The following is a 13649-nucleotide window of genomic DNA, read 5'->3' as shown; positions in this document are numbered from 1 at the left end:
TCAATCAGGCTGCTTAGGGTCCTGCCCCACCTGATGTTGTCTTTAAGCAATGGAAAATGCACAAACTTCCATTAGTCCTTTCAAAATGAGTGTTTACATATGGAAACACTTCCTGCACACACATTTAGAGAATTTCTTTTCCTGTGACTCCCTCCCTAGACAGCTCCAGCTACATTCTGGCAATATAGTGAAGATAAAGACAGCTCTAAGATTTTCCTTTTCACCCTCTCTTCTACACTTGGTGATCTGTACTGGATGTGGATTACTGTGGTAAATGAATTGCACAGGACAGTTGCAAACCAGGTGTTGTACTGCAGTGGGATTTCAGAGGTGTCAAACAGGAATAAACACTTCAGGAATCTCTTGGTCATGCTCTGAGACTGTTCAGCATAGCCAGCCTTGTTTGCAGTAAGATCTCACTGCTGACCTACACTTAAATTACAGACCCTAGAGACCTGTGGTGCCAAACTGGAACCTGGCCAGCTTGGCTATTGGCCAAAGGTTGGGCCTTTGTGACAGGGACCAACCTGTTCTGATACTGGGGGTTGTACCATGAGCAGTGCCAACATTTGCCTGTGTGGAGCCTCACTGAGTCCCTGTCAGGGATGTTCTGCAGCCTGTTGGATGCAGCAGGGATGTTCTGCAGCCTGTTGGATGCAGCAGGGATGGTTCTGCAGCCTGTTGGATGCAGCAGGGATGGTTCTGCAGCCTGTTGGATGATGCAGGGATGTTCTGCAGCCTGTTGGATGCAGCAGGGATGGTTCTGCAGCCTGTTGGATGATGCAGGGATGGTTCTGCAGCCTGTTGGATGATGCAGGGATGGTTCTGCAGCCTGTTGGATGATGCAGGGATGGTTCTGCAGCCTGTTGGATGATGCAGGGATGGTTCTGCAGCCTGTTGGATGCAGCAGGGATGGTTCTGCAGCCTGTTGGATGATGCAGGGATGGTTCTGCAGCCTGTTGGATGCAGCAGGGATGGTTCTGCAGCCTGTTGGATGATGCAGGGATGTTCTGCAGCCTGTTGGATGCAGCAGGGATGGTTCTGCAGCCTGTTGGATGCCCTGATGCCTGCCCAGCAGTGGCAGCTGCTCTCCTGGCTCTGTAGGACTGGCAGCTAATGAATGTGCTCTATCCCATTATTCAGACAATAAATGTGTTTAAAATACCAGCTCACCCTGAGAAGTGCAATGGGAGCCAGCTGCCAGTTGGGTTTGTTCAGTTGTCACAAGCCTTTAAGTCTGACTATAGCGCTGTTTTTTTTTACCTGTATTTTGTCCACTTTTCCTTATTTTAACAATTTTGTTTTCAAGATACTGTGGGAGATTGTCAGAAGCCTTGCCAAGTATGACTAATGTGATTTGTAGCTCATCACAGCAGGTAGTCAGATTGCTGGGTGTAGTTTCCAGGAGAATTTGTCCATGTTCTTTTTGGGGTCAGGCTGTGCTGACTGGCCTGTAGTTCCCCAGGGTTTCTTACTCTTCAAGTCTCCAGAAACCTTTCTCCAGTCAAGGTACAACAGAGGCTATCTGGAGCAAGCCTGAGGTTAAAGATTGTGTTAAAAATACAAACTTGACACACAGCTCAGCAGAAGGAGGGGGCATTGCCACATATTGAACTTAAGATCTGCTGTGAGAAGCATTTTTAGTGAAGGTGTAGCCACAAATTGCTTACAGTTAGTTGGCTTTATTTGTCAGCATTAGGAAATTCTGAAAGATGATATTTAATGCTTTCAGTTCAAGTCACTCTACATCTGTTTCTCAAACAGGGACATCAAATGCCTGGAATTTGTTTCAAGCTGCTTTCTTTTCTGTGTTAGACTCTAGATTCTTCCCATATGTAATGTCTTTTTTAATTCCTCCTTTACTCCTCAGATTTCCAGAATTCAAAGCAGCAGAATTTGCTGATCACTGTGAGCAATGTGCTGTGTACAGAGGGTTTGTGAGTGAACCTCATGCTGGTCATGGAGAGTCTCTGGGTCAGGCTTCACAGCAGCAAATCTGCTGGGATCAGAAATCCCTGGATCTTAGAATAAATGCACTGGATATAGATTAGTTTCTAAGAGATTTGCATCTTCATTAGTAGAAGAAAGTTTTCATCTTAATGATGAAATATCCCATGGCATTCTTCAGGTAGTGACTGATGGCTTTCATGGCTCTCAAAGTGAATTGACTGGCTCATCTTTAGTGGAAACACTAAATGTGCAATTTTAGACTCTTACCATTGTGTTATTCATTTGGAAAATTATTTAATCTTGTGAGTTTTTCAGTAGCATTATATGCTTTGTTACAGAATCATCCTTTGTCTTTTATACAATTCCTGTTTTTTTTTATATATATACACACATGTACATGGAGAACCATAAAAATTGCAGACTAGGCTTTTTGATTTAAGCCATTTCAGTCAGCTCATTCTGAAACTGGAACATTTTGCAGTAGGATTAGAAAAGTGAAAGGACATTGGACTATAAAATCCCAATGCAAACTTGTCACAGCAGTAATGACTGAGAGGAATAGTGTGAAAGCTTTAGCATATAGTGAAATATTGGGATAGATAATGTAAAATTACTTTGGCTTAATTTTTAGCTAAGACTCTTAATGACTTTTTTTTTACATTTTATAGGATTCCCATGATGCTTTACTGGAATTTGGGAATAACAACCTCCAAATATTGGTGGATATCACAAGGGAAGGGGTATGGAAAAATCCAGTTCTTCTTAAAATTCTATCCCAGCAACCAGTAGAAACTGAGGAAGGTAAGAGTGTGTTTCTAGAGATGATGTGTGGTTGTTCAGAAATTACTTGGGGCAGTTTTGGTGGGAAAGCAGTGACTTGAAGACAGAAGAGTTGCATTTTGAATTGTCTTGTGGGCTAGTATTCATATGTTGCTGAATAATGTTTATTATGAAACTGTCTCACTGGCATTTTGAATAATGTGTCCACTTGTACAAGCAGTGCATCTCTGCTTGGACTCTACTATCCATCAGTTTGAATACTTTGAAACTCCACTTTTAAAAATAATTATTTCTTTTTCAATCATAAAAATACAGAAATTTTTCTACCTGAGATGCTTTGTTTCTTATAACTCTGTGCTTTTAAATGTTTTCCTGAACTCTTCACAAGGAGGAATTGAGTATGTCCATACTTCTCAGAGACATAAAACATGGATGTGGAAGGGCAGTGTGGAGTGTTATTAACTCTAGGTTGGGAGGCACTTTGTGTTTAGAAATGTGTATGGAAATAAGATCTTGATTCAGAAACTGCTGAGAGGTGAGGAACAGGAGGTGCTAGTGTCACTTTATGTAATATAGTCTTTCTAATGACTTCTAGTAAATTCTCTTTTTACTCTGATTTTTTTTCCCATTAGTGGTGTCATTAAGTACTTGTAGGTATTTTATCTGTTTCATTAACAGTGCACTAGACTGCAGTTTGCCTCTGGTAGTCTAAAGTTAAAAATAATACAGAAGGAAGGAAGAATTTAAAATAAACTCTTAAAAAGTGAGGAGAAAAAAAAAAGTATTTTAAGTTTTCTTCCGTTCTGGCTTTGGGTAGCCTCTCTTTGAGCTGAAGTATGTCAGTATTTTTAAGAAATAAATAGAAACATGTTACAGTTATTGAGGCAATATGTTGCTCCTTGTGCTAAAAAAAGAGCAGCCAGTTTGGGCTGCAGTCTTCATGTCAGGTATTAATAGCATGGCAGAAATATTTGAACTGTTGTGGTTTAAACTCAGCTGGAAACATTTAGCCCCACTCAGCTGCTCCCTTTTCCCCCACCCTCTCTGGTGAGAGGGAGATGAAGGCTGAGTTGAGATAAGAACAATTTACTTGTAAACAGCAATGAGATAAGGAAATGAACAGCAGAATACCAATAGTTTATAAAAGAAGGTGATTACATTCCAAACCACTCTGTTGTGGCCAAGGTGTGGCAGTTTCTCAGTCCCCTGCAGCACTGCAGGCTGGGGACAGTGGCTGGGCAGAAAGGGACCTGGGGGTGCTGCTGGACAGCAGCTGGGCATGAGCCAGGGTGGCTCCAGGTGGCCAAGAAGGCCACAGGCACCTGGCCAGGGTCAGGAGTGCTGTGCCAGCAGGAGTGAAGCAATACATGGAATAAATAAATTAACTCCACAAGCAGATATAGTTCTGAGGTGGGTATGGATGTCAGTGCCTGGCACAAGCGAGAGAGCTCTGTGAAAATTGTGCCCTGAGCCTCAGTCTGAGCCACATCTTTATTCACAGAGGTGTTCCATATTCATTACATTGCACAACTTTTTCATGCATATTCAAGCCCTGGCCCTGCCTGTCCTAGCATGGTAATCAGATCCACGCCCTTCTGGGCATGCCTTGTTTGCTGTGGTGGTTGCACATTTGAACTTTTCTCCTTTGCACATGTGCTTTTGGTCCCTTGGTGCTTAGTCTGTCAGCCTTGATCAGCTTGGAGATGGAGGAGTCCCTTTATCTGGGCTCTTTGCATCACTTGCTCTTCTCTGGTATTGTTCTTTATGCAAGAAGCTTCAGAAATTTACATTTTCCTATGCCCTGTGTACCATGCAGAGGTTTCTTAAGTAAAAAGGTTAAAATTCAACACATAGTTCTACAGGCTAAACTTTAACTGCTTGATTCATATTGCTAATTCAAGTGAACTCTAAAAATCTCTATTTCAGGAGCAGGGAATGCTTCTGCCCCTGGACTCAGCAGTCCTGGGCTGCACCTCGAGTGCTGTGTCCAGTTCTGGGCCCTCAGCTCAGGAGGAACACTGTGGTGTTCAGACAAGTCCAGAGAAGGGCAAGGCTGGTGGAGCAGTGCCTGGTGGAGCTGGGGCTGTGTAACCTGGAGAAAAGGAGGCTATGGGGGGGACATTTCCACTCTCCTCAGCTACCTGCAGGGTGTAGTCAGGTGGGGTTGGCCTCTTCTCCCAGGCAAGCAGTGGCAGGCCAAGAGGCCACAGCCTTAAGCTGCATCAGGGGAAGTGTAGGCTGGACATTGGGAAAAAATTCTTCACTGAAAGAGGGATTGGGCACTGGGATGGTCTGCCCAGGGAGGAGGTGGAGTCTCAGTCCTGGAGGTGTTTAAAAACAGACTGGATGTGACACTCAGTGCCATGGTTTCATTGATGAGGGGGTGTTAGGTCATCGGTTGGACTTGATGATCTCAAAGGCCTTTTCCAATACAATTAATTCTGGTTTTGTGACATTCATTGAGTGCATTTTTAGGTAGTCTGGAATACTCCACAGGCACACCTAAACAGTCTGAATGTGACTCAGGAATCCTGTATTAGACAAATCTGGCAAAAGCACATTTCTCAAGTAAAGTGTTAGACATTTTAAGTAAAGGGTGGTTCTGAGAAGTTGAATACCTGCCTAAAATGTTGCTTCTCCCACATGTCTTGCATTTGTGGCAGTCTTGGAGACCTTGGTTTGTTTTTCTGCTTGCTCTGTCCGAGTAACTGGAATTGGTCTCTTGGCCTTGTGTAGGACACGGTTGGAGTTGGTATTAAGCAACTATCTCTAAATGTCTACTAAATTATCTTAATCATTTGTTACTTTCAGAATCATATCAAGTAAATGCTAATTTCTGTAACAGATTGTAAGTCACTGATGAGTTACAAGGTTTGTCTTTGTTCTTTCACTTGTGTCACTTCTTTGATCTGCATGTTCTGTGCTAGCAGGCTTTATTTGATAAAAATAGGGGGAATCAAAGTTTATTTCCTGCAGATCCCAGAGGGGATGGCAGTTCTGCTTTTAGACTTGGGAGAAGGAGCTCCAGTGCAATGGATTTTCAGTTGCCTTAGTTAAACTGACATTTTAACCTTCAGTACAACAGCAGCTTCACAAAGTGTCTCTTTCAGTCATCTAAATCTTAATTCCTTTGAATAGTCCATTTTTTATGCTTTTTGGGGTTTTGTGATGAGTACCTGAAAAGCATTCTTAGATTTTGGGGTTTTGTGATGAGTACCTGAAAAGCATTCTTAGATTTTGCTGCTGTCTGCCAGATGTGAGAGTGGCTCAGTGTGCCCAGCTGAAGCTGTGTTTTGTGAACTGGCAGTTCATGCTAATGGTCATCAGATGCTTACTTGAGTGAACAATCGTGAAGGTGAGTCAGGTTCCTGCCTTTCTTGTTTAGAGTTCTTCATTTTAATTCTGGTTTTTAATGCACTGGCCTGGAAAAGGAACTGACATCAAATATAACTATGGTTTGCCAAATTTGTTCCAGCAAAAGTTTCATTGCAGCATTGCAGTGGGTTCTGCTGCTCTATGACTGGTAATATGTTAATAAATTGCACTGCCCTGTGCTAGGCTGGTGGTTCCTAATTTTTACTGTCAGCTGCTCAGGATGGTTGGTTGGGGCATTAATAATTGCTTGAGGAAAGGGCTTAAAAAATAATTTCAATTGGAGCCTTTTAGGTGACTAACCAATACCAGCATCCTGATGGGGCCATAGTTGATGCTGTTGAATTTGTGTCATCCCATGTAGTTCTGTGCCTCAGGCAGCTTTAATACTGATTCCAAAACTTCCCCCAACTTTTGTCTTAACAAACCCTGAACCAAAGAGGTTGGGGTCAGCTTGTTGAGTGCAGCAGGTGAATTCCAACAACTTGGTATGTCTGTCTTGAGGAGCTGTAGGAGAGCTGGGATAACCATGCAACAACTGCTGCTGTCTAATACACAGACCTCAGTGCCAGCTGTGCATCCTTAACAAATCTTACTGCACATCAGCACCTGTCCTGTTGTCCTGTTCCACAGGCACTTCCAGCAGAAATGCTCACCCAAGATGATGTTTCTCTGGAATGTTCATCATAGTGACCACAGAGTCTTTTCATGCTTTATAAAGGTTGTATTCATAATATTGTGGTGTAACTTAAATTATCTTTCACTGCAAGTGTTTTGAGTGAGAGAGGAATCTCTTATTGTTAGTATTTGGTCCTGGCATAGAGAGCTCTTAAGATGTGTGTACAGTTGGAATCTGCACTGCCCTCTTGGCTAAAGGGTTTGGAGAGGGAAGGGTTGCAGGGTGTCTGTGCTGATTTTTATAGCAAGCTGAGAAGTTTGATAGAACACTGTGACAGAACACATAACAGCAGGAGAGCTAGGAAGAGAAGGAACAGGAAAGTCTGTTCATGGACATGTATGGAAATGTAACAGATTTAGGACTGAGTATAAAATTAGGTTCTCTGAGGGAAAACATCTCTTCTCATTTTGCTGTCTATTCCTCAGTTTTTGTTCCTTTTTCAGGAAAAGAGAAAACTTTCCACTTTAGAGTAAAGCTAAGGGCTAGGACAGATGTCTGACTGGTGACTCATTTCTGCATTTTGCTCCTACCATCATCACTTACATCTGCATGACAGGGAGCTCAGTTTGACATTTGGCTCCTTTGCAAAGTTCACTACACACTCGTTTAGGTGTGAAAGAATTGGCCTGAGGGCACAGAGCTGCCCCCCTTTGTGGGGGAGCATGTGATAACTGGCTGCTCTCAAACACTGCAGCCAGCTGAGACCCTCCTGTGCATTCTGGCAGAGCATCCACCTCCATCAAAGCTTCTCATTTGTGCTGGAAGATAAATTGTGACTGTTAAACTGGAAGTGATTCATTTCACTGACTGCAAGGAGTCTTAAAATATTTCCCATGTCTTGACTAGCTGGCTCTGACACTTCAGTAAAACTTCATTTAAGCAGTTGCCAAGTGCATGTCTAGCTGTGTAAACAAGAGGAATCTAAACCTTAGAGGAGGTTAAAGGATTATTTTTTTTCTAGTATGTCCTTTACTTTTTTCCAGATCCATAAGAGGAATATTCTGTGAGCCAAGAGGTGTAGAAATATGAGAATTGCTTTGAATTGTTTGTGGGCACTAAGGCCCATGAATGGCAGTTCCACTTGAAGAGGTGCCTGATCTGATAGTGGGTGATGCAGCTTTGTGGGAGTTTTCCCTAGCAGTGATTTCCTGGCCATCTGTTGTGGCAGCATCAAATAACATCAAAAATCCTTTTTTGAAGCACTGTTAGCTTTCCTCCATGAGTATTCAAGCAGTGTCATACAGATGCAGTTTTTAAGGAAGAGAGGAGCTTGTTTCCTAGCAACTGGAGATCTTACTGCAGGCTGCCTCTTGGTCAGGCAGTTTTTTGCTTTATCCATTGAAGTTCCTTTAATGTGAAGTGTCAGCTGGATGAAGAGTTGAATGCTCAGAGGTTTATCCTGTGAAAAACAGAAACCATTACCATAGATTTAAATCTTAAAATGACTCTAATGGACCACTAAGCTGACTCCTGCAGAATACAAGTTTCACTACAGGTACCTGAAATGAGTTTTCTGTTCAGGTGCACATTGTGAGTTTTCTGCCAACCAGTGTAGTGTCTGTTAGAACACACTGTTGCTTGTTTTGGCAATAGTTTTCATGCTTTCTGCACTTAAAATTTCTTGTTATGTGCCATCCTCTCTTTCAGAAATGTACATACCATTTTGGTTTCTTAACATCCATCTTGCATAGTAATAATGAGATGCTAACACAGTGGAAGAGCCGTTGAACAGAAATATTTTCTCAAGTTGTTAGTCTAAAGCAGGCATTCTTTTTTGACTAATCCAGAGTCTCTTGCATGCACCAGAGGTAACTGGTTGACTGCAGTTGCTGCAGAAACCATTCTAGTTTGTGTTTGATAAGAATGTCTCATGCATTTCCATGATTTCTTGTACAGTTCATCAACCAGTTTATTCTTTGGTTCATGTCATTACTGCATGTAGTGTCAGCATGTGTTGAACCATCTCTTAATTCACAAGAGTTTTTTGAATGATGTACAGATCTGGAGACTCATATCAAGGCTTTGTGAAGATATTTATGTAAAGCTGGAAATAGCACCACAGATATTTTGAAGTGCATGATTTCATCATGTTGGTTTTGCACAGCCTGGTTTTTGATAGTGAGGGGGGGGGCATGGAAGTGGCTTCTGTGAGAAGCTGCTGGAACCTTCCACCATGTCCAGCAGAGCCAGTCCCTGATGGCTCTGGAGATGGACATGCTGCTGGCCAAGGCTGGGCCACCTAGAAATGATGGAAAGGCCTCTGTGATAACAGATTTAAGAAGAAAATCAAAACAAAGTGGGAGCAATTAGAATTCCAGCTAGAGAAGAGAAGGAGGTGAGAACATGTGAGGGAAACACTAAGGGCAGTGGAGAAGGAAGGGGAGGAGCTGCTCCAGGTGCCAGAGCTGAGATTCCTCTGCAGGCTGTGGTGAGACCATGGTGAAACAGCTGTGTCCCTGAAATCCATGGATCCATGGGGGATGCAGAGATTCACCCACAGCCTGTGGGGATCCATGGGGGATGCAGAGATCCACCCACAGCCCGTGGGGATCCACAGGGGATGCAGAGATCAAGCAACAGCCCTTGGGGATCCACAGGGGATGCAGAGATCCACCCACAGCCCGTGGGGATCCATGGGGGATGCAGAGATCCACAGGGGATGCAGAGATCCACCCACAGCCTGTGGGGATCCATGGGGGATGCAGAGATCCACAAAGGATGTAGAGATCCACCCACAGCCCTGGGGATCCACAGGGGATGCAGAGTCATTTGTCACCATGCCCAGAGTTTCCTAAAAACACAGTCCCTACACAAATTTGTGAAGAAGTGTGAATGCAGTGAGACAATTTCATTGAAGTGTCACCTGTAAATTGGTCTGTTCTCAAAGGATTTTTTCTTTTCCTAGCTAATAAATTGATTACACGAGAAGGGCCTTCCTTTCTGCAGATGCGAATCAAACATTTGATGAAGTCCAACTGCATCCCCCAGGCCACCTTCTTGTCAAAACTGTGTGCAGATTCTCCAGAAATTGCAAATGTTTCATCTTTTCGCCAAGCCTACATCACATGTGTGTGTTCAATGCTGCCTAATGAAGATTCCATCAAGGAGGTCAGTAACCTACAGTCCCTTTTTAATATATATTTATGAAACATTTTAGAATTTATTTATATAGTACTGAGCACCGAAGCTGAAGAGTGAAACTGTTGCAGCAGAGTTCCATAAGAGGAATTTTGAAAGATTATTTTGAAAGATTGGACAATGTGTGGTCATCCCTTTGCAGGAATTGGATGTGATAGGGCTGGCTAAGTCAGGTGTGGAAGGTAAATTGCTGAGCTCCTACAAATTAAACTATTTCTATCTATATCTATAATTAATGGCAAATATATGCACACACAAGTGTATATATGCATCTGTAAGTGCATACTTCTCTAGAGGTATGTAAATACATGTATATTATGTGAATGTTTAACTCTTAAATTACTGTTTGTGGCTCATATCCAAGCTGACACCTTGGTTTGATACAGAGGGTTATAACACAGAGATGTTTTTGTTATTGCTCACCCAGGGCAAAGGAGGCAGGAAGGACACACAGCCAGGACAGGTGACCCCAGCTGACCAAAGGATGTTCCAGACAATGGCATCATGCTCACTGCATACAGTGAGGGGAAGGGGAGTGTGCTGAGAGATGGAATTTGTCTTCTCAAGTCTCCATTATGCACAATTGTGCCTTGCTCTCCTGGAGCTGCCTGCAGTGAATTAATCCCTGCTTTTGCTTTGCTTTTGTGCATGGCTTTTGCTTCACGTATTATATTGTCTTTACCTCCACCTACAAGTTTTCTCTTTTTACCCTTCCAATTCAGTCCCTGGTACCTCTGGTAGGGGAGTTGAGCAGCTTTGAGGGGCCTGGGTCCAGCTGGGGATAAACCATGACAAGGACACAAATCCAAGCAAGTTCAGCAATGTCTGCTTAAGGTAGAACATATCTGTATCAAACCAGGGTGTCAGCTTGGATAGAAGCCACAAACAGTAATTATGAAGAGCATTTACTAGTAAGACAACATTATGTTTTAATAAATTTTTTCACTGCATCTATTCTGCTTCACAGCACAGACTGTGTTCTAGCAATATGTACTTTAAACAGCTGTTGATATTATAAACATTTCAAACTTCTTGCTCATCATGAATAACAATGATAGAGAACAAACAACAGGAAGTTAAACTGATTTTTGCAGCCATCTCATTCAGCAGGAGGAGCAGAGCAGGGATATTAACCCAGTTTCCCATTCAGGCTTGACACTGGAGTTCATTCAGCAATGCCAGCACTTTCTAGGGTCCCCTGACTTCTGGTGTTCAACTTGAGCCCCAGAACTGACCTCTGGCAGCAGACATTTCCAGAGCAATTCACAAGCTGCAAGGCCTTGAGATGTGTCAGTTTTGCACTGGATAAAGTAAAATACAGCAGATTTTGGGGGGGAAGGAAGGAGGGAGTGTCACTGATTCACCCCTGGCAAGAGAGAAACCTCAGTAAGTTATTTAGGTGACAGTGCTTTGATATTTAAGGGAACAGACCCCAGCTGGACCCAGGCCCCTCACAGCTGCTTGCTCAACTCCCCTAGCAGCAGTACCAGGGAGGGACAGAAGGGGAAGGGTAAAAGTGAGAAAACTTGTAGGTGGGGGTAAAGACAATATGATAGGTGAAGCAAAAGCAGGAATTAATTCACTGCTGCCCATGGGCAGGCAGCTCCAGGAGAGCAAGGCACAATTGTGCATAATGGAGATTTGAGAAGACAAATTCCATCTCTCAACCCACTCCCCTTCCTCCTCCTTTCCCTCACTGTATGCAGTGAGCATGATGCCATGGTCTGGAACATCCTTTGGTCAGCTGGGGTCACCTGTCCTGACTGTGTGTCCTTCCAGCCTCCTTTGCTCAGCAATAACAAAAACATCTCTGTGTTATCAACCCTGTGTCCAGCAGAAATTCCAAACACAGCTCCACACCAGCCAGGAAGAAAATGAACTCTACCCCAGCCAAAATCAGCACTGCTCCAAACACTTCTGTTTCTGTCATCATGCTTTGAAATGTGGTTGTTCAGAATCAGCACCAAGGGATGAGGAGAACGAGGGCCTGGCTTTTTCACAACTCTTGATCTTTTTGGATCTGGGTTCTAATTTTCAAAAGTAACACAAGAATCCCTGTAAGTGCAGACACACAGAATGGGAAGTTTTAGATAGATGGTTGCCTGCGTGCAAGTATTTAGCTAAGCTGCCAAAGTGGAAGATTGTCCCAAATAAAACTGATATTGAGAAGGGATCAGAACTAACAGGTGAAATTCTCATACCATTTTGTAGCTGAAAGGTGTGGCATGATCTCTGGGCACAGGAGCTATAATGTTTTGTTTGTAAGACTTTGATTTAGTAAATGTGCATTTCTTTTAGAAACATAAACATATTTTGAGAATAAAGTGCCTTTTCTTTTAAATTTTCTTTTTCTTTAAGATTGCAAAGGTGGATTGCAAAGAGGTACTAGACATCATCTGTAATCTGGAGTCTGAGGGACAAGAAAACACTGCATTTATTCTTTGTACAACATATCTTACCCATCAGCTTCAAACAGCAAATGTGTATTGCTCATGGTAAGTATAAACTGCTTCTGCTGATTGTTCCACACTAGCTAGAATTGAGTGAATATAGTACAAAAATGTGTAGAGAAGGTGAATTTATCATTTACTTGAGAAGTGCATCAGACTGAAGCTCTTCCTAGGTAATTACTTATTTTGTCACAAGTCGCTATGCTAATAGAGCATAGCAAAAGTAATGTTTAAATAATTTAAAACTGAAAGAGCACTCACACTATTGGCATGAACACTGGTGCTGCTGTGGGGTGATGGATCTGTCAGTGCTGGTGGGTCAGTGCTCTCTGGGTTGCTGTTAAACCCCTGGCTCTGTGGTTCCACAGAGGATGTTGTCAGTCTGTTATTCCTTGGGATTTCTTGGCCCCATGAAAGCCTGGTGCATTTTTTTGACCTGTTCCACAGAGATGTCAGTATTAGGAATGAGCAGAGGCAACACACTGTTGCTTCTCTCCACTTCCCCTCCAAGAGCCAACCCTTCTCTCCACTTCCCCTCCAAGGGCATTTTATATTTTTATAATTTCTGTAACCCCAAGAATTCTCAAGTTCCAGCTGCCTTCCCTGGGTATGAGATGGGAGAATGAAGTCTCTGTCTCATGGTGATGCTGACATTGCAGAGATGTATAAATTGAAGTTCTGGTGGTGTACCTAGCAGTCCTTGTGCAGCTGCTTGCTTATTGGAAGAGAAATGGCAACTTTGTGTTATGATTCATCTTATCCATTTTAAATTTTTATGTGAGAGGTACAGGCTCTGGAAGTGTGAGACTGGGTTTATTTTGTCTAGAAAGGAAGCCTGCAGCTGTAGATGTGTGCACTGAGATGAATCCCAGTGCCAGTGCCTTTCTCCTGTAAGGATCAGGAGATACACAGGGGTTTGATCTGATGCTGGGAGCACAGGAACAGTTCTCTGCAGTGTCACTTGGAGATCAGGACCTAATTGAAGTGGGTGCTGTCCTTGAATAACACTTAAATTTGTCTTGGCATCAGCTCTGAACTGACACACTGTGAGTGCACAGATTGTGTGTATTTGCAATGTTCTTACATTCTGCTTTCAACTCTTCACAGGGAGCTGACACTTTTCTGGAGCAAACTGCAAAGAAGAATAGATCCTTCCTTAGATTCCTTTTTGGAGAGATGTCGTCAGTTTGGCATCATTGCCAAGACACTACAGCATTTATTTTTCTTGATAAGAGTCATACAATCTGAAGTAAGTAACATTCCTGAGTTTTTGGACACAG

General features: G+C 42.9%; 1 protein-coding gene across 4 annotated transcripts in view; it reads left to right on the top strand.

Moving 5' to 3' along the window:
* RLF (RLF zinc finger) overlaps positions 1 to 13649 on the top strand; it is a 37531-nt gene that overhangs the window by 18606 nt on the left and 5276 nt on the right. For 2 of the 4 annotated variants that reach the window (XM_063177666.1, XM_063177667.1), the window contains 4 exons: positions 2619 to 2751; positions 9687 to 9889; positions 12278 to 12414; positions 13477 to 13618. In XM_063177666.1, the coding sequence (XP_063033736.1) occupies positions 2619 to 2751; positions 9687 to 9889; positions 12278 to 12414; positions 13477 to 13618 (615 nt within the window). The remainder of the gene's footprint in view (positions 1 to 2618; positions 2752 to 9686; positions 9890 to 12277; positions 12415 to 13476; positions 13619 to 13649) is intronic. The other 2 variants (XM_063177670.1, XM_063177669.1) reach the window with 2 other exon arrangements.

This window comes from Melospiza melodia, chromosome 27 (assembly GCF_035770615.1).
Source record: "Melospiza melodia melodia isolate bMelMel2 chromosome 27, bMelMel2.pri, whole genome shotgun sequence".
Classification (NCBI taxonomy): Eukaryota; Metazoa; Chordata; class Aves; order Passeriformes; family Passerellidae; genus Melospiza; species Melospiza melodia.
Note: the sequence above shows the minus strand (reverse complement) of the source record. Positions and strands in the feature narration are given on the sequence as shown.